The sequence below is a fragment of the Lagenorhynchus albirostris genome, chromosome 5 (assembly GCF_949774975.1).
Source record: "Lagenorhynchus albirostris chromosome 5, mLagAlb1.1, whole genome shotgun sequence".
Lineage (NCBI taxonomy): Eukaryota > Metazoa > Chordata > Mammalia > Artiodactyla > Delphinidae > Lagenorhynchus > Lagenorhynchus albirostris.
In genome coordinates, this window is record NC_083099.1 from 90,693,532 (window position 1) to 90,720,474 (window position 26,943).

Genomic DNA, 26,943 nt, shown 5'->3' on the forward strand with positions numbered 1-26,943 from the left:
ACGTGACTTTAGTCAGATCATTCTGAATTCAGTAACTTTTGATGGCTTTTCATTGCCTTCAGGACAGTTTATACAGATTATAAAGCAATACATTTTTGGTCTGGCTTTCAAAACCCTTAGCAATTTGACAACTGTCCACATAGCCAACTTTATTTTCTTTCACTGGAATAACTTTTCCAGGTTAAGTTAAAGAGGACCTCTCGTAGGTTTTGAAACACCTCAGGAGTATATCTGCTCTCATCCTATCCTCTCTTCCTTTGTCTCTTACCCAAAATGCCTTCCCATCATCTCTCTACCTGACTCTTCAATGTTCAAGGTTCAGCTCAAATTCTGCCTTCTTAGTGATACCTTCCCTTCTCACCCAGCCCCATTTAATCCTATGATCCACAAATGTACAACCCACAAATCTTCATAAAACACAACTGGCATGTTCTTTTATGAGGATTTTTTATCATTTTATTCACTGTCCCTGGAGTAGCACAGCACCTGGTATATAGTAGGTACTAAATAAAGTTTGGTGGGCTAAGTTATTTTACCTTGTTTGTAACTTTACTTTGCCTCCCCTCTGGCTTAAAGGACAAAATTCACATTCCTCAGCCTGTCCTCTAAGGTCTTTCACAATATATTCAATATTTTTTGCTCCCCAGTATTCACCTTTTTAAGCCCCTCGTCTCTCTTCTCGTGTGATCTTCACAAGCTGTGTTCATTCAATATTTCATAATTTGGCTTATGATGCTTTCCTGGCTATATAAACCCTTGGCTTGCCTTTTCTGCCTGTTTACATCCCAAACTTCCTTGTAAAGTTAAACTTAAATCTCACCATCGCCATTAAAACGCACTTCTCTCTCTTATTCAAACTCCTGAAGCATTTACCACCTGTACCAGCTAGTTTTTGGAAGTTAATCAAACATATATTTTTACTTGTTTTTATTGAAAAAAACTTTATTGTTTTTAAAAGGGAAGTATATTCACTGGTTTTTTTTTTTAATGAAAGCACAAAAGAGTACAAAGAAAAAATTAAAAATTTCTTCAAATCTCAGCTCCCGGATATAAACATTATATCCCTTTATGCATAATTGCCCTGAGGTCATGTAAGATGCTAACATTTAATGAATCTGGATGAAAGGTATATGGGAATTCTTTGTGCTACTTGTGTAATTTTTTGTATAAGTCTGAAAAAAATTATACTGACATAAAAATAGATTAATGAAGTAGTGCAGAGTTCATAAAATAATCCACATATACAGTTATATTAGTATATGAAGCAGTGCAAATCAATCAGGAAAACTATTCAATTAAATGATGATAGGATAACAGGCTATTCATTTGGAGAAAAAAGATGGACTCCTCCCTCATATCTTACACCCAAATAAACCTCACATGGATCAACAAATTAAAAAATGATGAGGCACAAGAATATGAGTGGCAAGTGTAATATTCATGGGTTGAAATAGGCATGATAAAGCATGGCAAGGAAACTAAAAACCATAAAGGAAAAATACTAATAAATCTGAACGCATAAAAATTAAAACCTTATATATGGAGGGGTGGGGAACACCATAAAGTTAAAAAACAAGTAATAAACTGGGCGGATATAGTTGTTACCTATATGACAAAGGATTGATAGGCGTACAGTAAGGTGTTTCAGAGCTTGTGCTCTAGGGTAACATTGCCTGGGCCCTGCCACTTACTAATGATGTGACATTGGGAAAATTACCTAACTGCTCTCTACCTCATTTTTCTCATTCAAAAAAAATAGGAATAAGTCTCCTTTGATTCATGGTGTTATTACTGGGCACTTAACCCATATGTAAAAGTATCTAGTACCAAGCGTGGCATGTAATAATGATAATTATAGCTGCTAACATATATTGAGGGCTTACTACGTACCAAGTATTGTGAAAGCCTTTCAAATACATCATTTAATTTAATCACCATATCAACCCTTCCAATGAGGAGAGGGTACTATTATTATTCCCATTTTACAGATGGGAACCCTGAGGTTTAATGACAGCTAGTAAGTGATGAAGGGGGGGTTTGACCAGAGACGGCATTCCTGATTCATCCACTTAACATTTACATCATGCTGTGGTGATTCTCAAGACAACTTAGTTCCCTTTTCCCTGAGTCCTGGGAATATTTACTCTTGACAGTTAAGTGGACTTTCATGTTCCTCTCAGTAAGTATATGAATCGAGTTCTTCAGATGTATTTGAGCACTGATATATCCATGTGGTTACAATCTCAAAAGAAACCTTATAGAAATTTGTTCCATTAAAAAGTTAGACTTATTTCACACTCTACAACAGCAGTCCCCAGCCTTTTTGGCACTAGGGACCAGTTTCATGGAAGACAATTTTTCCACAGACCGGGAGCAGGGGTGGGATGGCTTCGGGATGATTCAAGTGCGTTACATTTATTGTGCACTTTATTTCTATTATTATCACATTGTAATATGTAATGAAATAATTGTACAACTCACCATAATGCAGAATCAGTGGGAGCCCTGAGCTTGTTTTCCTGCAACTGGATGGTCCCATCTGGGGGTGATGGGAGACAGTGACACCCGAGGTGTGTTGCTTATGTCCAGTTTACTCCATGATCTCGTTTTGGTTGCTGTCACTGCAGAAAACCCTGCTTCACAAAGATAGGGTGTTGGAAACGGAAGCAGGCTTTTCAGTGCTTTTGTGGCAATCTCAGGATACTCCACCTTGACTTTAATCCAGAACGTATGGAGATTTGAAGTTGTCTCAAACAAACTTTTAAGGCCACCGTCATTTGCGATCTCAAGCAGTTGATCCTCTTCTAGCATGGACAAAGTCAGTTGCCACTCACTGGTAGGATTTTGATATGAGTTTGCAAGCAATTGATTTATTATAGTGCCTGTGCAGTCAAACCTCTCTGCTAATGATAATCTGTATTTGCAGCCGCTCCTCAGCGCTAGCCTCACAGCCTCAGCTCCACCTCAGATCATTAGGCATTAGATTCTCATAAGGAGTGCGCAACCTAGATCCCTCACATGCGCAGTTCACGGTAGGGTTCACGGTCCTATGAGAATCTAATGCTGCCGATGATCTGACAGGAGGCGGAGCTCAGGTGGTGATGCGAGCAATGAGGAGTGGCTGTAAATACAGATGAAGCTTCACTCACTCACCGGCCGCTCACCTCCTGCTGTGCTGCCTGGTTCCTAACAGGCCACAAATACAGGTGTGCGGCCCGGGGGTTGGGGACCCCTTCTCTTGGTATTGACCAAGTATAGTATTTGAGCACTGGTATATCTATGTGGTTGCCATCTCGAAGGAAAGAAGCCTTTTAGAAATTCATGCCATAAAAAGTTAGACTTATTTTGCATACTCTGCAACACCAAGTATAATGTCTACATTAGTTCCTCCAGACATACTTCCAGGGATACTTTCTTTTGGTTTTATTTTGAGAAAATAAAAAGTCAGAGATGGTTTTATCTTAGCACTTAGTGTACCAATGTAGCTAAAGTAGTTAAAGTAGTAGCAAAGGTAGTTTGATTTATTAAATAGAAATAATATTGGAGATTAAATTGTCATTCAAAAATAATTTCATATTTCCTATTGGAAAATTAAATTTATTTTGTGTTAATTTGGGGAGCTTTCTTTTTACCTTTTTTGATTTGTTGGAGCATAATTTATTCGTCTTGGTTCACATTATAACTTAGAATAAAATTTCTTTTGATAGTCTTAAAATTGAACTTAAGAAAACCTTTTATGAACTTCATGTATTTAAAGATAGAGGCTACCATCTATCTATTTCTTTTGATAGATTAGCCGGGGTTTAATTTGGTTATTCAGAACAAATCTGAAGATACTTCTTTTATGGTATTAAACATTTTTTTCTTCATAGTAATATAGTGTTAAATTATGTAAAACCTAATTTGGAAAGAAAATAATGAACCAAAATCACAATTTGTGCTTCTTTAATCATGAAGAAGAATTGGCTTGTAGGGACATGAAAGGTTTTAACTCTGCCTTAAGTATAGTTTGTTAAAATCATTGGATTTTGATGAACACTCTGGATTGAAATAACTTATCCCTCTATCTAGCTTTATTGATAGATTGTAAGGAAACAGGGACACTAGATATCCTTAGGAGAAACCCTGTTTAATTCATAGTAAGACCGTATATACTATGTTAGCCTTTTGGCCACCTATCATATCTTGAAAAAACAGCAGATGAGGAAAAATGCAAAAAAGGCCTCTGAGCAACCAAAATAAGTATAAACACTTCCATTTAAAAATATTCTATGAAGAGACCTAACCTCACTGCCCCCTGTCCCTGAGTGCCCACTTTTTTCCCCTGTATTCTGACTTTGCCTATGTTCTAACAAGCTTGGTTATTAGGTTTCTAAACCCACAGCAGCCTAGAAGGAGGAAGGGGTGCTACAGGCAAGCAGGGAGACAGCCGCAGGTGATCACTGGCATCTTGATAACAGGAAGCTACAGGAACAGTTTACAGGCAGAATGTGAGCACCTTTAGTTATCTGGGATCATTTAGTGTGGGATCAGTCATATCCAGATTTCTCCGCCCTGAGGGCATCATTGTATTACGGAATAGTACATACAATACGAGACATCAAAAAGATGTAAGGGACTTCCCTGGTGGTCCAGTGGTTAAGACTCCATACTCCCAGTGCAAGGGGCCTGGGTTTGATCCCCGGTCAGGGAACTAGATCCCGCATGCCGCAACTAAGAGCCCGCACACAGCAACGAAGATCCTGCATGCCGCAACTAAGACCCGCTGCAGCCAAATAAACAAATAAATATTTTTAAAAAATTACAGCCAGTAGGGCTTCCCTGGTGGCGCAGTGGTTGGGAGTCTGCCTGCCAATGCAGGGGACGCGGGTTCTTGCCCCGGTCCAGGAGGATCCCACATGTCGCGGAGCAGCTGGGCCCGTGAGCCATGGCTGCTGGGCCTGCGCATCCGGGGCCTGTGCTCCGCGGCGGGAGAGGCTGCAACAGTGAGAGGCCCGCATACCACAAAAAAAAAAAAAAAAAAAAATTACAGCCAGTAAATGTCAGCATTTACCAGTATCCAGAATCCAGTCTGACAGTGGTGTCTGATCTTCCTAAGAGGTAGGGATTTTGGCTTGGTAATTGTAGACGTAAGCACCTCCACTTACTCTCGTTTCATTACTAGTTCGGTGTTGGGATCTTCTAACTCTCCCTCCATCTCCCGTTTTCACCTGGAAGTCTGTGAATCCAGCTTCTGTCCAGGCCCTTATGATCTAGGTCCTCCCAGCAGGCTCCCATCTGAACTTGTGATCTCTCTGTAATGTCTGACATGGGGACTCCATTCCCAAGGAAATGTCTTCTCATTTCCTTGCCTGAGCCTTGAGCTTCACTCTTGGGTCTGCCCATGCAGACATATATGTTCCCTTTACCAGACGAGGTCTCAGTCAGTGATCAAGGGATGTTTTGTAGGGTGGCCATAATTAGTCAAGTTTTAGAAATACTGCCTTACACTATTCCCAGCTTTCTTCTTTATTCCCAATGGGGGGATGTCTTAACCAGAGCCAACTGCCCAATCTGGCTTGGACCCTTGGGATCAAAAAGATCCTGTAGTACCAGGCTTTTGTTGTTATGGACCTAGCAGAGTTGAAATGAGTGGAGTTAACTCTTGCTGACATCAGGAAGTCATAGTCAACATTTCTCTGGCCAGTAACCTGATTAGTCCCTGTTCTCTTACCGGGTTTTCCAGTAACGAGTGTGCAGTACCCATTAGGAATAGCTTCTCCCCAAAGAGATAGTTTTAAGTTCTTTGTTTTAAGATGGCAACTCAACAGGTATACCAAAAACATGACCAGTGCTTCCACTGTATATCACCTGTAACAGTTTTCTGTATTAATACTTAATAGGTCCGTCTCTCTCTGTTAATACATTACTCCCCCTACTGGTAGCCGTGGCCTACCTGTAGCCCCCAGAGTTAAGTAAGAGGTTTTGCACTTTGAAAATGTATCAGGTTTTGTAGTCATACTTAGCCTAGTTGACCAGAACAGCTTTGCAGCACTATGCACGCTATCCAATGCAAAGGGCTTTATATATCCTCACATGATCTCCCTTACTGAAATGCAGGGCCTTCTCTTATTACACCCCATCTTCATAAGACCAACAACAACCAACTATGTATATTTGTGTGTGTGCGTGTGTGTGTGTGTGTGTGTGTGTGTGTGTGTTTAAATACATACACACACAGAGAACACAGTATTTCTTCAGATGCTTAACTATCCCATTAATATTACCTGGGAAAAGGGGAGACTACTTTCTGGAACAGGATTCTGAGCAGGCTAGTAACATTGCATTTTGGGGGCAGGGTTGTATTTCAGGTTCATTTTATTTTTAAAAAAAATTATTTTATTTATTTTTGTCTGCGTTGGGTCTTCTTTGCTGCGCGAGGGCTTTCTCTAGTTGCAGCAAGGAGGGGCTGCTCTTCGTTGTGGTACGCGGGCTTCTCATTGCGGTGTCTTCTCTTGTTGCGGAGCACGGGCTCTAGGCGTGTGGGCTTCAGTAGTTGTGGCAGGCAGGCTCAGTAGTTGTGGCTCGCAGGCTATAGAGCGCAGGCTCAGTAGTTGTGCCACACGGGCTTAGTTGCTCTAGGGCATGTGGGATCTTCCCGGACCAGGGCTCCAACCCGTGTCCCCTGCATCGGCAGGCGGATTCTTAACCACTGCGCCACCAGGGAAGTCCCTCAGGTTCATTTTAGAAACAAACTTCTCAGGACTAAGGTGATGGTGACATGGTTCAGATCAAATGTCTTGGTGGCAAGCTGGGGAAAATCATAGAAGATCCCAGGCCTGTTGTCTGTCAGCTTGGCAATGATGTTTGAGCATTGACCTGGTTGTGAGGAAATAATGATATCGTCATCCTGTCCTTTATCTGGTCCAAAAGTAGAGTGCAAAGAGCTCCATACAGAGCTCTTGATATTAGGCTGTGCAAGGCAGATGGCCCTCACATCAAGTGTCTTGAGTGGTGGATGACCTGTGAAACCAAGTTCCTTGACAAATTTTTTAGTGACCGTGTGGACAGTAATTAGCTTGGAAGGATGCTGTGGGAGAAGACACCACAAATATAAAGTATATTTGAATTGCCTCTCAATCAAAAGAAGAAATAGAAGTGACCAAATAAAAATATTTGGAGCCTATGAAATTAAATTTCACTGAAAAAGAAATAAAAATGATCATTTTACATATGAAGAGGCACCCAACCTCAATGATGGTATGGGGAAAATAAATTACAATGCCAGTATAATAGTTTTTATTTCCATTATATTGAAAACTGAAAGTGCCTTTGTAGCATCTCTTGTCATCCTCAGTGGAAACAAGCCCTTTGATGTACTCTTACAGGGAGTATACATGACTAACATCCCTTTTGAGGCAGTTTGTCTCCCCTTTTGCTTCTTCAGGATCTGGGCTTTAGGGGTTCTGTGGGGCTGATGTTTGTGTGATGACTTTTGGTATTTCCTGTGTTCTTGGGCCTCTGGTCAGTCTCCTTCCGGCACTGATAATTTGATTTCCTGGCCCGCGGTCCCCAGGAAGGTCACGGCTTCGGCCGGAGGGGCCCCTCCAGAGCTGGCGGCGCTGCAGCCGTGGGCGGGGGCGGGGTTGGAGGTCGCTCCACCCTCCCATTGGGCTCTGGGGCGGCTCAGCAGCAGTGGAGGGAAGAGATCCTGAGCCAGGAGTTCCAGCTCCGCATAAACGCGGGCTCCATTCTGGGCGGCGGGGTTGGGGGGTGGGGCCCCTCTGCCCTTAGTCATTCCGGGAGGGAGGTAGGGAGGCAGGGGCTCCCGGGGAGGGAGCTGTACGGAGCGCCAACCTTCCATGTTCGATCCTTGAACTGACCCTGGGTAGTATGCCTCAAGGTTACGTTAGGGGATGCCTTGGACTGTTATCTTCAGCTCTCCCTTTGGCAGTCTTAGGGTCAGTTCTCATCAGTTTCTTTTTCTTAGGACCAATTATTACCCCCACTAACTAGCCTCAGACTCTTCCTAATAGGCTGTAAACTCTTTGCAGGCAGGGATTAAATCCTTCTATCTCTCCATACCAAGCACAGTGCCTGGATTCTTACCTTGAATGTTGTAGGAGCTTAACAAATGGCTTATTGGTAAATTAATTAATTATAAATGAGACTTTGGGATAACCTGTGTCTTATTGAGCTTCTAATTGTTTCTTCAGCAGCATTAACTGGAAAATGCAGTTTCCCAGGAGCCATGCTTTATCTTCGTTAATGTTGTTTCAGAGAGGAACTTTGTCATGATGATGTAAAATTTTGATTAAATGGAAACAGCAGTTTATTTCTCTTTAACTAATAGCTCCACATAAAATACCATTTGTTATTAGAGAAACAATCGGAAAGGAAAGGTTTTCTCAAAGTCTTATAACCAAGGTGTGGTTAAAATGATTTATACTTCATATGTAGGGCTTGCTGTTAATGTATCCACTTATTAGGCATTAGGAAATTCTGAGTGAGGAACAAGGTTATGAAATAGATGTGCAAAGATGGAAGTAGAAAGGGACTGTATAGTTTGAATAAGTTAATGCTGTTCTACCAAGCCTAATGTTCTCTTTTTTTGCCCTTTCTTCATTTAGTAACTAGGCCATTTCCCCCAGTATATTAACTATAGCCTAGGAATGAGTGAAAATTTTTGAGCTGCTACATTAAATCATTTCAGGACATTGGGAGTAGGAATTAGCAAATTATTGCCTGAAGGAACCAAATAATAAGCTAAGAAGGGTAAATGTAACTTACTGAAGTGCCCAATATAAAACCAAACAGTATTATAGCTTATGCACAGGGCTGTCTTGATGTGGTGTTTGATCTCCATGTACTCTACTGTCCGATTCAAACAGAGCCAATACTAACCATTTGCCTTCGTGAAAATTAGAAAAATGTGCCCTTCCTTGAGTAAAAATTTTAAGTATGTTATGCACAGCTTGAACAATCCGATGTTCAGGCCTGAAGAAGGTGGGAATGTGGATGGGTACCCTCTCTGGCTTTGTTTGGTGATTTTGGACTCCACCCTCCTGTAAGGAAGGGAAGAAGGGGGGATGGGATGGAGGGGATGATGGGGTTGGGGAAGAGTGGCTCAAGGATTTAATCAGTAGCACGAGTTTCAATTCACCCAAACAGTGGTTCTGTAAGTCAAACTTATTTTTAAATCAGTGACCAGAACACCTGCGTTCTATTAGGAATCATACAGAACTGCTGCTTAAAGGACGTGCCCCTTTTCGACTCAGTCTGGCTCTGTGCGATTGGGATGTGGGGCTCATAACCCTGGAAGGAGCAAGCCTGTGTATATATCACACACACGCTCCAAATGTCAGCGCTCACATCCCACTGGTAGTGTGTACATCCTCCCACCCCCACGGTCATCCTCATAAGTCTACCCGGTTTTTTATAGAAAATGAGCCAGTCAGAATTGGGCCTCCTAGAGCCAGGGATGGGTACTGGGATGTGCCAGTGAGTGTGCAAGTATATGAACATTAATGAATGTCAGTGTGGAGTTTCATGACTGAGAATTTTCCCTGTGGCTTTAGGTTTCCACTGGGAGACCCAGTATCTCCTCTCATGCCATCACATACATTCTTATATAACTTCACACATGTATGCTTTGTGAATACTGCCACCCGTCCCCAGCTATGATGCTATTGTGCTACCTTGGATTCAGTTTATATAGGTCTATAGCATTATATTAGGTGCTCAAAATAATACAATGTTTCTATATTTAAATGAGCACTTTAATGCTTAAAATAGAATCTTGGACATTTTTCATTTGGAGTTTCCACATTTTACTTTTCTTAAATTAATGCTTGTATTTTTTATACTAACTGAATAAATTCAGACCACATATTGTGAAATGTAGAAGCAAATATTAGTTACCCATTCTCTAATTGCGTGGTTAGAACTGTATAGCCCCCTGAATTTCTGAACAGAAAGCAATATATGCTCCTTTTAAGGCTCTGAGTCTGTTTAGAACTTGCTAATATGAGCTGGGAGGTAGGAGAGAGAGAGGTTTTTTCACATCAGCAGTGACCTAGAGACTCAGTCAGGAGTCAGTTCAAAGCCCCTGAAGACCCCAAGCTCCCCCCAAAATTAAATCCCAATATAAGGTTATTCTTGTACTTAGTGTTATACTGGACAAGAAATATCTTTTAGTGACATAAATTCACAATGAGAATGTAATTTCACCATGAGGTTGTTTATATAGTCTTTTATTTTTAAATGTTGTATTATGGGAAATTGCAAACATATACAGAATTAGAATGAGATAATGAACCCTTATGCAACAGTACCTTGTTTAACAGTTAACCTTTGGTTGATTGTGTTTCCTCTAAAGCCCCTCCCTCCTTTTCTCTTCGCCCCATAGTATTTTAAAGTAAATTTCAGACATTATGTAAATTCACCTGTCAATATTTCAACATTTATCTCTGATTTATAAAGCCTTTTTTTAACGTATCCATCATGCCATTGTCATATCTATAAAATTAATAATAATTCCTTAATATCATCTAATACTCTTCGTATTCAAATTTCCCTAATTGTCTCAAAAACATCTTTTTACAGATAGTTTAAGTTAGAATGCATGTAAGGTTTATACATTGTATTTGGCTGTTTGTATCTCTCAGGTTTCTTTTTTTCTATATTAATAATTTTTTATTTTTTTCTTACTTTTTAAATAATTTTTCAAGGGAGCATAAAAGGAAAAATACTACCAAAATTAATGCATTAAACTTTATCTTTAAATCATTAATTTTTACGTTCTTTATGTTTTCAGATCCATACATACTTAATGCCGAAATGTGGAGGGCTGAGAAAATGGAAAAAAAAAATTTTCCTTTTCTGATTCAAAAACAGGACTGAATTGAGCTTATTACTCAACAGCAGAAAACAAATGCACGAAAGTCGACCTCTACCCTATTTGAGTTCAAATAGGTCTGCATTAAATCACATTTTTAAGCTATATTATGGTTTGACCTAACCAAAATATAACCTTATAAATACAAAATTTGTAAACAATGTGCCCTTTACTTCTGGGATCTTATCTTTTTTGTCTTTCAGATTTTGGGTTTGTATTTCAGTACAGTGAATTCAAACTAAAGCAATGTTTTGTTACCAAACATGTGAGTGTTTGCATCTTTTCTACCATTACCAATTAACATACCTAAATGGCTTATTCATTTGACAGTATTCCCATTGAGTTCACTCTGATATCTCAAAAAAATTATTCTTTGTAAAACTAGTTAAATCACATATTTGCTTCTTTTATAAATACTAACTTTTCTATTCTACCAGGTTGGTGCATCATTTTCTTTCAACATGGATAAGAGGACAGAAAAAAATTTCTTCTGCCGCTGTAATTTTAATACTACCATGCTTGATATAAATTGTGCAGTGCTGCTAAAATGCCTCAAAATTTTACCATTTCTTTTTATAAACTCTCAATCCTGTGATATCTTTCCTTTCTTAGGATATGAACGAGTCTGCCAAACAAGAAGATATTTTGGAATCCACAACAGATGCTGCGGAATGGAATCTAGAAGTGGAACGTGTACTACCACAACTGAAAGTCACGATCAGGACTGACAATAAGGTATAGAAGAGAGAACACATTTTGTTCAGATAAATTTTTATAAGGCCATTTCAGGGTCAAGGGTACTCCCAGTTACAAAAGTGATTTAAGAAGGGATTCAGTTTCCAATGTTTTATTTTAATAGAGATTTAATAAATTGTTGTTGAATGAATAAATAATGTAATATGGCCCACAAAGCAAGGAGTGTATCTTTAAAATGATTTGGAACACATCACATTTCCCTAGGATTAAGGCGTATTTTCTCAATACATTTTGATATATTTTCTTGGCAATCATATTTTGTTTAGGTGAATAGTGAATGAAATTGGAATTCTGTGACTGTATACTAACTGAGTAGAGTTAAAAAATGGTTTAGAACTCTGCTGGTTGACAAAACAGAAGACATCCTGGAAGCTACCTTACATAATCTACTCAGTACACAGGATTAAAAGTTTAATATTAAGAACATAATCAAGAAATCATATGCAATAAAGATTTGGGGATTAGGCCAGATGAACTGGCCCATTTAATCAAGTTTCTGCTTACTTTTTTCCTACAATTTATGAGTAAGAACTTCAGAACAAGCTAATAGGTGACTAGACAATACTACTCTTATTAGTATTATAATAATCTCTATAAAAGGGGCTAGAGAGACATCTAGGTAAAAAAAAATCAAGGATTTTTATCCTTGGAGGCTAGAGACAAGCCCCAGAATTATGGAACAAGGTTCTAGGGAAGCTTGTCACTCTACAAATGTGGTTGTATGTCTGCTCCCCAAAGTAGCAGCTATACAAAGATTGCTGTTTTCAGTGCCTTGGAAGCTAATTCATACTTCAATTGCCTGGATTTGGGCATGTAGAACTGTATCCTAGAGAAGCTAAGAAGTAGCCTAGACTCCTAGGGCAGTCCTAAAATAAGATAAGGACAACAGAGGTCTTCCTGGACTGTGAACAGCTGTGGAACAAGCTTTATCTGGAGTAAGTGGGCAAATCCTACAGCCTGTTTACAATATATTTACCCAATCATTATGGAGGACAGCTATTATTTGAGTACATTGGGGGTAAATTCTCTGTTTATGTATCTCTTATATGTAAATACATATTAATAAGAATTTCTTTCCTGATTTGATCTCTGCTGGAAGTCATAATTTTCAAAAATGGAATTTTTTTGTGAAAATTTAATTTCTGAGTCTTTAGTTTTGTCAGAACAAATTTTCTTCATACAATTAAACATCACTACTATTGTGACTGTAGTTAGAACAACATGTTAAAATAATTGTGTAGTTGGGAACTCTCAAGTACATCTTAGTCCCATGAGGAAGCAAGTTTAATTTGTTTACTTTCAAGATAAGTAAACTCTTGAAATCAAACATCTCACTTAAAATCTAATAGGATCACACGAGTGTGTGTTTTTTTTTTTTAAGAACTGTCATTAATCTCCACATAGTAGAAGTAACTGAATAAAGAAAGAGAGAATATAAATGTAACTGCTAACCTATACAGTTTTATAAACCAATACTGCAGTAGTCAAAATCCTGGATTCTTAAAGAATCAATGTTCTCCTGATTTGGGGAAGAATTAACTAATTCGGAGTTGGACTCTTAGTCTCATGCCATTCATTACCAGCCTTGATCTTATGAGGATATACTGTGTCATTAATTATACAGTCCGTGTTACAGGCAACATTCGAAAATGTCAGATAAAGTTTTGGGGGGGGTGGTATTTTTTCGAATATGTGAATGTCATTTTGAGTTTAGATTTTTGTGGTAAAAATACTGACATAGAGTCCTATTTGATTGCTTTTTCAGAATTCTTCTCTAGATAATTTGGTCCTTGTGTCCAGTGTTTCGTAAACCCTTCTTTCTCCTAAGTATTTCAGCTGTAGCAAATGGGAATTACAGCTTTAGGGTCAATTCTTTATTCAGCTTACTTAAGAAAAATAAAATTATACATTGATTTGAGAAAATAAGGGGCTAATGAATAGAGAAATGTTTTTCATGTCTCAGAAATAAAGTAATCTGGTTATACATGTGGTTTCTCACGGACTCATTATCCTCCTTAATCAGGAAGTGTTGACACCAGAATCATGGTTGATCCCATTCTTCCTCAACTCCTAACTCTACCAAAACCAAACCCTCTCCTTTACTTTTTGACAAAACAATAACCTCTTACTCACTGCAGGCCATTTAGGACCTTTCAAGATTTCAACTTCATGTTTGAGGGGGAAGAAAAGGAATTAATTACTTTCAGATCAATGTGTTTTACTGATCACTGTTACATTAATTTTTAAGTAGCATAGAGATGTAGGAGATAAGTAATATAGGGTCAGCACTATTTAAAACAATGATAAATTTCTTTAAAATTACCTTGTGTTAGAAGTAAAAAAAGTCCCATATTTATTTGGCACCGGATCAAATATTTTGCTTTTTTTTCCTCACAGGTTCATTTTAGTCCTTGTATGCTTCCCAGCAGTGTATTATATTAAAAAAGTAAATCTTCTTTTCCGTTCTTTTTGCATATTATAGTCTGTATGCTTGATGACATCCTGTCATACACCAGTATTTTATTTTGTATATTCTTCATAATGTAATCAGGTTTTTATTGCTAGGCTAGCTTATTCTTGTTTCTGGCACTACTTGTTACTATTACCAGTTCTCAAAGAATGCAAATAAATTTTAATATTAGCTTAAACAAATTACAACTGGGAAAATAAGTATGTTGCCAAAACTACAAATAATACATTCCACAACTGAAGATAAAGGATTTTTGTCATATGCTGGCTTGAATGGACTGTATTAGCAGTTCCCTTTTTAGAGCTGGGTATAGAGAATGCTCCTGGTGATTACTTCTAGAGTAGCTATATACCCATCTCAGATCTGCCTCAATTTGGAATAATGTATCTGAAGACAGTCAGAAGTTTTGCCAAGAGAGTTGATAAATTCAGCCAAATCCTGGGTCATTAACCAGGTCATTAGCCAACCCTAGTTAAGGCCTCAGTTCTGACCAAGTGAGTAAGGCTCAGGCATCAATTCCTTAGAAGGGCAGTCTGAGGACACCTAAACTAGAGTGGATGTCGGTGCCACCTAATAAAATCGTCTACGAGTATAATACATCCTGGACTTTTTGTTCTTTCCTTTCTTTTTTTTTTTACTCTTTATTTCTCTAACTCTTTCCTTTTCTGATTTTTTTAATCTTTTTTTTATTGTTCTTTATTAGACCCCATAGTAGTGCCTACAAGTGTTATATAACTACGCTGGTGGAATTTAAAACTAAGAGCAAACATCTGTGATTATACTCACTAGACTTAAATCTGTAACTGGTCAAGAATTATCCTAATCTCTGAGTCTTTTTAAAACACAATTTTGTTGTTAATTATAAAAATAATACAGAAGTAATATTTCAAGGGGAGAGGAGGCAGGTAGTGTACTGTGAATTAGAAGCTAGGGATTACACATTTAGTCCCACCATCAAATCCTGATTTATTGACCCAGAGTTTCAGAAACTTAGTAGAACTTTGGGAGCTATAAAGACCCAGAGAGGATGGAGCCTATCTCACACACCTTCCCTTGACACCCAAAATTCATATTTCTACCACTTACTAGCTGTGTGATCTAGGGCAAGCTACTATAGCTCTCTGTTCCTCCTTTCCTCATCTGTAAAATGGGACTAATTATATTCCTTACCTCATGGAGGAGTTGTAAAGAAACAAGAACAGTGTCTGACACATAGTTACTGCCTAATAAATGTTAATTATTGTTATGTTACAATATTGTTTTGTAATATTATTGTATTCTATGATAGCTCTCTTAGGTTTGTATCTGTATCGGTATTCAGGAAGAATTTACAAAATTCCTGCCCTAATGCTTCCATCACTTAAGGGAATATTGATAACAATCAGCCTTATATTTTTACCTAGGGTGTAATTGGATTCATATAAGTATCACTTTGGTAAATCTTTCTAATTTTTTCCTTAGTAAAGGTATATATGATATGATGAAAATAATAATAATAAATGATATTTACTAAGTGTTTGCATTGTGCCAAGTGCTGTTCTTAGCACTACGTACATTGACTCATTTAATCCTTTCCACTGCCCTATGATATGCAGGTACCTTTTACTACAGATGAGGAAGCTGAAACACAGAGAAGTTATTTGCCTCTGCCTAGTAAGTGACAGATATGATATTTGAACCTCCAACCCAGGCTCTTACCTATTCAATTAGTGACAATATAGCATACTGGTGAAAAGCACAAATTCTAAACTCAGGACACTTGAGTACTCATCTTGAGTCTAACACTTATTAGCGGTTGGAACCTGTGGGTAGGTTACGCAACCACTCTGTGCCTCAGTTTCCTCATCTGTAAAATGGAATTCATTATAAAGCTTACCTCAACAAAGTTATTAAAAGTATTAAATGAAAAAAAAAAAAGGGGGCTTCCCTGGTGGCGCAGTGGTTGAGAGTCCGCCTGCCGATGCAGGGGACACGGGTTCGTGCCCCAGTCTGGGAAGATCCCACATGCCGTGGAGCGGCTAGACCTGTGAGCCATGGCCACTGAGCCTGCGCGTCCGGAGCCTGTGCTCCGCAATGGGAGAGGCCATAACAGTGGGAGGCCCGTGTACTGAAAAAAAAAAAAAAAAGTATTAAATGAATTAACATATCTAAAGCACTTAGAATGGTGCCAGAAGAATCACTTAATGTATGTTGACCACTATTTCTGTGGGCTTTTATGTATGGTGCTGAGATTTTACCTCTTTTTTTAACATATCATTTCATCATGAGCATTTCCACATATCCTTAAAAATTACAAACCATACCTTTAGATGGCTGTCTGTAGTGCTAGAAGGTTACTGTCAGTCTCCAGCTGAGTGCTTGGTAGGGAGATGGCTTGGCCAAGCTCAGCAGATTGGGGTCAAACCAGGAGCTCTAGGATCTGGGTGGAGAAATGACAGGGCATTGTCCTGCAGGAACTGATGCTTAGGATGTGGGCAAGCCTAAAGACCAGAGGATCTGAGAACACAGACCACTAGCAAGAAATGGATCGGCCAGTGGGTCATTTTAGAGAACAAGTGGTTGTTGAATTTGGAAATCCAGCTGAAAGAGAAAACATGGAGAGCAAGAAGCAGAAATGAAGATTAAATAGAAAATGAAATTTAGAAATCTTGTATACTTACTCATTGCTGCAAGAATGTACTGTCAGACCAGCCTGTAGGTTGTAGCTGCTTTTACCTGTTTTTAACCGTGTGAGGGGCTCTTCCTCAGGGTACTTTATGATAATTATTGAAGGGTAATATTTCCTACTTGATTGAAATATTTTAAATTCCATAATAGTAATTTTTTAAACTTTTAAGTGAGTCAGTTGACAGTTGCTGAGTTGAATAATAAAATGGTTGAAGCTGAGCTGCGAAAGAATTCTGCATGTCCTCTATTTCTAGGGGAATAGAAAGAAAATGTGAATGCATATTCATATAGATTTCACTCTCTGTATTTTTGATTAATTTTGATTGCTAAATAAATAATTAATGCCGTTTCTTGAGGAAAATTATTCTATCTTTTTTAGTTTCTGTTTTACTATTAAAAACAGCAAGCTTTTATTTGGCTTTGTGGAAATAAACAGAAGCCGCCTAAATGAGAACAGGCAGAGGCTATTCAGAGCTTGCCATAGCAAGGGAGTCAGCCATCACTACTTGCGTCGGCAGAGAACTTAAGGCACGCAGGAGAATTTGAAAGACGTGTAGTGGAAAAAAGGGAAGGCTTCAAGTATGTTCATGTGTGACTAGAAATTTGGAGGTGGGCTCACTAGAAGCAGGGCCTCTCATGTGATTGGTTAGGGGAGGATATTTGGCTTCGTCTAATTGGTCCTACATTGGAAATGCGGGGCGGGGCGGGAGAGTGCGGTTTGAGCAAAAATTGGGGAAGCTGACAATTACAAAGTCCTTGCTACAGAAGTCAGTTGCTACAGAGGTTATATTTAGCTTCCTGGACTAGGTGCCACAGATTGTGGGTCAGGATTCTAAATATTTTGGGTAATGATCTAGCTGTTATCTGTTGTCCATTTGTATGTTCAGTTTCTCAACTTCATTCATTGAACCGAGGGAAAGTGTCTTCTTAAAATGGTCACTCTTATTAATCTTTATCAGGAGAATGATTTTTTTCAAGTCAGGGGTTTTTACAAAGAAACTAAGTAATCATTAATAATATTTATTTCTGTTCCCCAGAATTAAAGAAGAGCAGCAAGCGTGAAATCAGTTTTCAATGAAACCTTACATAGGCCCTTTTTTTTCAATTATGCAGTATTTATTCCTAAAAGATTGTATATTGTAATGATTTAATATTAGGTATATAATGCAATGAACAAATGTTCTATCATGCTTTAATGCCCTGTGGATATTGTAATTAGAATTTTGATTAATGACTTAAATAGACTTTTTTCCAAATTATAATTAAATGTTTCCTGCTTTGTTGTTTTAAAAGATAGTTGGCTAGGTACCCCCTTCATTCCACCAAAATGTCTTTAGTAATTATGTAAATCTTCAGGTTCATTACAAGGAATTTAGATAAAGAGATTATTTTTTATTTAAGGCTTAGGAAGTACTACAGCATGTGTGTCTAATTATTTCAAGCCTTTGCTTCACTGAACTGCTTTTTTACATCCTTAACTGTTCTTCAGTGTCCAACTTTCTGAAGGTTGCAGTTGTAAAAAGAACCTTAAACTTAAAATTTCAACTCTAAGCAATTGGATTTCGTTTTAATGTAAATAAACCGTACAGGTGTTGCCTTGGGTAATTCACAGCAGGAAACCTTTTGGGAGTCTTTCTGCTAAGGATGGAATCATGACAATAGTCTTGAGCCCTTGGGCTCTCTAGTCACTGTGAGAGCTAAAACCTAAGAGGGAATAGAGAGGCCTTCATTAATCAGCAGGTGGAATTCCATTTAAATGAACCTGGGAGGACCACAGAATTGCCATATTAGATCTAAGTCTCTTGAAATTGGAAGCCAAATCATGCAGAAATGGACAATGGTAGGCTTCCTCTTTTCACTCTTGTAGACAAATCTGTATCTGGAAGCAATGGAGGGTATTTTCTTTCATTCCGAAGCAGTGGAAGGTCAACTTGCTTTGACCTTCTGCCATCACTGTGTTTGGATGCAGAGTAATAAAATTTAGCTTTCTAAATATTTCTGACCTGTAGGGGTTTATAAATTATTATAGTTTTGGAGTAAAGAGCATTTCCCAAGACTTGTACTCTGGTTGCCGGATAGGCTATATTGATAGGTTTCTTGCAGTCATGACCAAAAAAGTATAATATATTCTGTGGGCTAGGATACAGGAATACCTTTTACATATATGTTCCTCATAAAATGGAATTCTGCCTGTTACTTAAATAACGGAGAAACCACGTTTATAATTCTTACAGATGTTCTGGTAGACAGACCTTTTGTTGAAACATAGTCACACAATTTCTAAAAAATAAGGAACCAAATTTTTAAAAATCAGCTTTTGCAATTACCAGTAACACATGTAAATACAGGTGGCAATAAGTTGGTCTTCATGAGACTCCATGCAGGAGTAATAGCTCCAGTTACTGTCACAAATGTTTGTAATTGTATCCATTGCTGCCAGACAGTAAATGCTTTTTAATATAGTAAGGCCATAAATGTACATGCTGCTGTTGTTTAAACAAAATACAATTTTCAGCAAATTTATCCTTGAAACACCTGCTGTAATCAGAAAGAGGTGAATGCTATCAAAATAAACTGCCTAAATTAACTAGACACACATACATTTTTAGAGCAGCCGGTGTGATTACTCAACTGCCACGTCGTCTCAGAGAATGAGGGGAAGTATTCACTGATGGACTTTTACAGGCAAGCTTTCTTTAAGGGAGACTACACAAAACAGAATACCGTTTTGGATTTTTGTGTTATTTTTAAAATATGGTGTTATTTGGTGGACTTTAAGTTGTATTCTCAAGGTCAACATTTTTTTTTCCTTTGTAGCATGTAGGTCATGGACAGGGTTGTGGGAAAGAATACTATGCTTAAATTATACATTTGAAAATACTGCATAGGGGTGTAGAAAAACCCAGCCATCCTTAAGCAACTGGAAATGATTTTCAGCTGCTTCTGTCCCAGTCTTGTTGAACATTCAGGGTATTCTGTGTTTAAAGTTAGTTGATGATGCCTTCCTTCCTATTTACCCTGAGCATGATAAATGTTTCAGCTGGATCCGTAAAGGTTTCATTTATCACAAGTTGAAATAGGAGAACAAGTGTTTTTGCTTTAGAGATTACCATCATCTCTAACTAAAGAGCATCAACAGTGGTAGATTTTTAAGGAAATAACCAATAAAGACTGCATGTTATGTAAATGCTAAGGAGGAAAGTTACTAATGCCTCACGGTAGATATACCTCAAATAGACATTTGTGATTGAGAGCATTGAGTTAATATACATTGATTATAATTGAAATTTCTAGCCTAAATACATCATTATTACAAAGTATAATTTCATGTTTCCTTTTACTTAATATAAAATATGAATTGAAGCAGAAACCATGTATCGTATGGACCTCCCTATAAAGTGCACTTTTTAATTGCCTTGACTCATTTTTCCAATCAACAGTATTAGAGCGGTTCTCACTATCAGAGTGTTTTATTACAAATTTCTTAATATTTGGACAAATTGTTACCCCCATAGTCTTTTTCCCATTATATGTGATTGTTTCTTTAGGCCAAGGTAGTGACTTAATGTTTCTTAGTTCTTCAGATATGGAGATGACTCCATTTTTTCAGTTTTTGTTTTTTGAGTATCAGTATGAGATCAAAGTTTTGATTAGTAGATTCTCAAAGTTGAGAGGGACTGGCGAGGTCATCTCTTCCAGCTCTCCACCATGGTTCCTTAGCATCCTGTGAAACAGTGACATTCTGAGTCAGCCTAAGGGTGTTCCTGCATTCTCAGAAGGCCCCCAATCTCTGCCTTGCCAAATCTCTTCTCAAGGCTTGCAATGCCTTCTTAAGTCTGGAAAACCTCGCTCGGAAGATTTGTGTGGCCCATAGAAAAGGGGTGTGGATAGAATAAGCATGAATAATAAGTCTGAGTCAACATGTGAAAATGCTTAGTAGCAGATGGTAGTAAAGATAATTTCTGAGCACACATTAGAAATGTAATCATTTTACTAACAAGGTATTTTATGGAGAGATTATGGATCTCCAGTTTCAGTTCAATTACAGGCAGATGTGAGACTCCCAGTGATAGTTATGATAGCCTTTGCTTACTCTCCATGCACACGTATTATTTTTCTCTACAAGAGCAATATCTAGAAAGCAAGAACTTTCCCGAGGAAACATATGTTTCCAGCTTGATTGCCACACCCCCTGCAACAAACACACACATACAGCATACAGCACACGTACATACTGAACTCTTCCTAGGTCATATGTCTAGTTCTTTGAACACTTATGAAGAAAAATCATGCTCTCACACCACAAAGGTGTATACCACAGAAGACTTTAAGCTGCTGACAATTAAAGAAAAATGTCACATTTAAAAATTTAGGAAAGCCACACTCTGCAACTATCCTGCAACCTGATGGGCATTTTTCATTAAGAAAGTAATCTCATGAAAAAGTTACTTAATTTAATGGACAGTCTCTCTCTTTCTCTCTCACACGTACACACACACAAATACACACATAAATGTGAGCAATGATGAAGCTGCAAATTAATCTAACAATTAGAACAGGAAGAAGAGATGGCAAAACTGCTTGTGCAAAGTGGCAAAAGGAGGGAATACAAATAATGTTCTGTCATTAGAGAAAGGAGTGTTCTGGGTAGAGGAGGGAAATATGCTGCTCATATCCTTGCAAAGAGAATGATAAATTATTGACCTGTCCCAAAAATATTTGCTACAGTGAACTTAGACATATGCAACTCCTTCTATCAAGCTGTCTTCTCTGCCTCTTTCATTTAACCTGATTTCTTGCCATCAGATTTCCAGAGAATTTTATCATTCACTGTGGATGGAGTATTAAACGTGTCACAGGAACATCAGTATTCCACAGTGAAATCTTGAGACTGATCACTTTGGGACTGCAGCTCACCCTTGGCCCTACCTCTCTACCACTGCAGCTACAGTTATCATTTTAATAACTAAGTCTGTCTCCCTGTGGTTAAAACAGAGATGAATTGTCCAGATCCCCTTCCAAACAAGGACTTGCCGCCCAGCCGCAGAGAGTGCGGTCAGCAGACAAACTCCAGCTGTCTGCTCCTTCAGTGCAGAGCTGCCTAACTCAAGGTTGTGCCCTTTCAGGGGAGCCCACATCTGGCTTATGTGAGTTGTTTATAGTTTGTGACTTAAATAATGCTGATTTGAAAAGTCTTGAAGTGTCTTTTGGGAAACGTAAGTACACCTTTCTCCTGCAGCTTCTGCTGAGAGTGAAATTGCTAGGTCATAGTATCTGCATATTTGAAGTGGTTATACAGATTTATACTCCTAGCAGTATCTGAAAGTTCCAGTTGCTCCCTGTCTTCATCAACATTTAGTATTGGTTCAGTCGTTTTTATTTTAGTCATCCTGGTAGGTTTGTTGTGATGTCTCACTGTCATTTTAATATGCATTTTCCTGATGACTGATGAAATTGCGCCCCTTTCCATACGTTTATCTGGCAATTGGATATTCTCTTTTGTCTTTTGCTATTGGCTTATCTGCTTTTTCTTTTGATTTATAGAAGTTCTTTATATACTCTGGATATGAGTCCCTTGTCAGATATATGTATTGCAAATATCTACTCTTTAGCTTCCTTTTCACTCTTATTGGTGTATTATGATAAAGGCGGCTTAATTTTAATATACTCAAAATGATCTCTTTTGCGGGGAGTGGAGTATGGCTAATATTTATGTTTTAATCTTTGTTTAAAGAATCTTCGTTTACTCTTTATTTAAGTCTATGTTTAAGAATCTTTGCTTCCCCCGGTGTTATGAACATATTCTCCTGTTTTCCTTTTGATGCTGTATTGTTTCACCTTTTGCAGTGAGATCTACAGTCCATCTAGCATTTATTCTTGTGTACAGTATGAGGGTGTGAGGTAGAACTCAAGATTTATTTGGTTTTCGTATGTATATGCAGCTGACCCAGTTTATTGAAAAGGTTATCCTTTTACCAGTGCTCTGCTTTGTCATAAAAAGAGAACATGCTTGTGAGGGTCTGTATCTGGACATTCTGTTCTATTACATTGGGCTGTTTGTTTCAGTGGTATCTTTTAGATTTTCTTTTCTGTTTATTTGTTGCTGTTATATAAAAATACATTTCTCTGTGTGTGTATATTTGTATACATCTTCAGCAAACTTGCTAAATTCACTTATTCTAACCGTAAGCCTGTAGATTCTTTTGCATTTTCCGTGTATACAATTATATCATCTGCAAATAACATCAATCTCATTTCTTTCTTTACAAGCTTATCCCTTTTATTTCCTTTATCTTGCTTGAAATACCTAGTCTGTGTTGGATATAAGTGACATTAGCAGGGGGAAAGCTTTCAGTATTTCAGTTTTACCATTCAGGATGATGTTAGCTTTATGACTTTCACAAATATCATAAGGTAGATTAAGGAACTTTCCCTTGGTTCCCAGTTTGCTGAGTTATTGTTATGAATGGATGTCAAATTTTTTCAAGTGATTGTTTTTTTTTTCCTTCATCTATTGAGATGACCATTTGACTTATCTCCTCTTTTTTTCTCTCTTGTTATGGTGGATTATAATGGTTGTTTTTTTTTTTTTACTCTCTCCATTTTATTGCTAAACAATCAATATATTTGTTAACAAGCAGTTGACTTTTATGCAATAACATGTATTGTTTGTATGTCAGGCCATAAATGTTATCATTTACAATATAGCAAGGCAAAACCAAAACACAAATAAATGAATTTTTGTTAGAACAAAATATATTAAATATATTCAATAAAAAAGCAAAGTGTTTCCACAAAAAGAACTTTTACTCCCAAATGAGAAAGAAAATTGAAGCATGAAAAAAGCTGAGGAAGGAGAAGGAGGTAGGCTTAAAGCAGACACAGTTTGTCACTGGCTGTGAAAGTTTATGGTGCTGGTTTTTGTATGAACATATGTCTTCAGTTGTCTTCGTGTACTTGGCAGCAATTCCAACAAATGGAAATGCTAGATTGTATGGTAACTTTATCAACTTTTTGAGGAAATACCAAGTGTTTTCCACAGGGGCTGTACCATTTTACATTCCTACCAGCAAAGAATTTAGGATTCCAGTTTCTCCACATCTTTGTTAAAACTTGTTAATTTCCTTTTCCTTTTTTTAAAAAATCACCTTCCTAGTGGATATAAAGTGGTATTTATTTCATTGTGGTTTTAAAACTCTTCCCTGATGACTAATGATGCTGAGTATCTTTTCAAGTACTTGTTAACTATTTGTGTATCTTCCTTGGAAAAAATGTCTGTTTACTCATTTTACTCACTTTTACTCATTTTTTAAATTGGGTTATTTGTCTTTCGTCTTGCGTTATAAGAATTGTTTATATATAATGGGTACTATCCCATTATCAATTATATGATTTGTAAACATTGCTTCCCCTTCTGTGGGTTACCTTTTCACTTTTTTGATGGTTCCCTTTGAGCCAAAGTTTTTAATTCCAGTGAAATTCAACTTATCTGTGTTTTCTTTTGTTGCTTGTGCTTTTGATGTCATAATTAAAAGGCCTTGTCTAATCCAAACTCATGAAGACTTACACCCATTTTTCCTCCCAAGAGTTTTCTAGTTTCAGCTCTTATATTTAGGTCTTTGATTCATTTTGCATTAATTTTTACATTTTGTGTGAAGTACAGGTCCAAATTCATTGTTCTGAATATGGATATCCAGTTGCCTCATGACTATTTGTTGGAAAGACTGTTCTTTTCCCATTGAATGGTCTTGGCCCCCTCGTTGAAAATCAGTTGACCACAGATACGTGGGTTTATAACAGTATTACTCATAATAGCCAAAAGGCAGAAATAACACCGATGTCCATCAATTGATGAATGAATAAAGTAAACATTGTATATCCATACAATGCAATATTATACAGACATGAAATAATATTCAGCTTTAAAAATAAAGGAAATCCTGACTTTTGTGACAACATGGATGAAGCTAGAAGACATTATGCTAAGTGAAATAAACCAGACGCAGAAAGACAAACATTGTATGATCTCTGTTATAAGAGGAATCTGAAATAGTCAAATTCATAGAAGCATGTAGTAGAATGATGGTTGCCAGGGGCTGGGGATAAGGGTAAATGGAGAGAGATGATTAAAGGATACAAAGTTTCCATTATGCAAGATGAATACATTCTGGAGATCTAATGTAAAGCAGTATGAATATGGCTTACAATACTGTATATAATGGTTGATTTTTGAGTATTAAACTAACCTTGCATTTTGGAATAAATGCAACTTAATCATGTTATATTACCTTTTTGTATATTATTGGATTCTATTTCCTGGTATTTTGTTGAGGATTTTTATATCTGTTTACAAAAGATATTAATCTTTAATTTTCTTGTTTTTTAGGTGACTTTATCAGGTTTTAGTGTAATGCTATGCAGTTCTTATAAAACAAGTTGGCAATTGCTCTCCCTTTTTTTCCTGTTCTCTGGTAGAATTCATACAAGGTTGCTGTTATTTCTTTCTTAAATGTTTGAGAAAATTCACTGATAAAGCCATGTAGGTGTGGCTATTTCTTTGTGAGAAAGTTTTTAATTATATATATATGTTTATCCTAAAATGTTTTAAATATATTTTTTCACTATACAGTTGATATATAAATACATTCTTATAAAAATTCAAATATTAAAGATAAAAGTAAAGTCTCCTTTAACCATTGCCCCATTAAAATTTTTAGTTATGGCTTTACTGCATTTCATCAGGGGAATGACATGATATGATATAGTGGTCTTTGCAGGTTTAGGCTCTACCACTGTGTGGGCTTGGGAAGCCTACTTTAAAGTAGCTGCATCTCAATACCCTCATAAAGTTTTTAAGAGAATCGTATGTGATGATGTACGAACAGTGCTGAGCATAGTGCCTGACACTTATGAAGCCTTCCTTGAATGTTAACATGGAAGTTGTTGTTATTAGACTTAAAAAGATATCAAAATGGGTGTGAAGTACATAGGATTTCCTCCCCAGGGTGATCTTGAAAAGGCCTAGAGAAAGTGAATTCAGAGCTGAAACAAAGGCCTAAGAAAATTAAGGCCTAAGATGATTAAGAAAAAAGGCCTAAGATGATTAAGAAAAAAATGGGTTAGGCACCTTTAATGGAGGGAGCCCATAAAAGCCCTTGTAAATATTTTTATATTCATTAAAAGAAAACTGCAAAAGCAGAACAATGAATTAAGATTTCATCACTAATTATTCATAACAGAATTGAGGGAGGAACAGTAAGAATAGAGGAGAAAAGTGGGGTATATGGCAGAAGTTGCATTTTGTGATGGACAGCAATTCAAGGCACGTCAGAGCCTTGGGGCCCTGTGCCTGCCCTTGGGAGAGAGGCAGGGCCCCTGCTGCCAGAGTCAGCTGTGCTCTGGCATGGACTTTTCCTGAGCCCAGGAGAAAACCATCCCAGTACACATGAAGGTGCCTTCCTCAGCTTTTCCGTATCAAGAGTCCTTTGGCACTCTGCCTCTCCACACGTAAAGAAGCTCAAACTTGGGTGAAAAAAAACCTGAGAGTTTGACATTTTACAAGTTGTAAATTAGTGTAACTTATACACAGATAGACGTTCCATTTGCCATGCTTAGCTCATGTTTCAGTCTGTCTTTCCCCTGCAGTTTCAGAGAGGTACTTTAAGCACTGAGCTGGAGATCCAGGCAAAGAAACAAAATGTCTCTGTGTCCGCAAAGGAAACTGTTCAGGTGCTGTTCTGTTGAAGGAAAACCCAGAGATCCATATAGTCTTCCAGTCACCTTAACTTCTGCAAAAAGATCTCATACGTTGTGATTTTACGGTATACTGTGAATCACCATCTGCAGAGATGTCATCACAATTCTCCAGTTTCTGAAAAAGGGAGATATATAATTTGGTGCTAAAGAATTTGGAGCCAGGAGGGGAGTTATAGTTCAACAATACCTTTGCCATCTACCTCACAGGTGACAGAGAGAATTACACATGAGAGTTTGTATGAAAGGATTTTTAAAAATAGAAAGTCTAAAGAAATGATATTCTATATCGTTATTAGTCTTCTCATTTCCATAGAGAGGAAACGTGCTAGATTAGGTGAAAAACTCAACTTCAACAGAGATCAGAAATGATGCTTACTAGACACACACGTAGAGCACTTTGGGATAGGTGACTAGTAAC

The 26,943-nt window shown here is 37.6% G+C and overlaps 1 protein-coding gene across 3 annotated transcripts in view; it reads left to right on the plus strand.

Moving 5' to 3' along the window:
• IFT57 (intraflagellar transport 57) overlaps positions 1-26,943 on the plus strand; it is a 59,990-nt gene that overhangs the window by 22,445 nt on the left and 10,602 nt on the right. For all 3 annotated transcript variants that reach the window (XM_060150638.1, XM_060150639.1, XM_060150640.1), the window contains one exon: positions 11,489-11,611. In XM_060150638.1, coding sequence (XP_060006621.1) covers positions 11,489-11,611 — 123 coding nt within the window. The remainder of the gene's footprint in view (positions 1-11,488; positions 11,612-26,943) is intronic.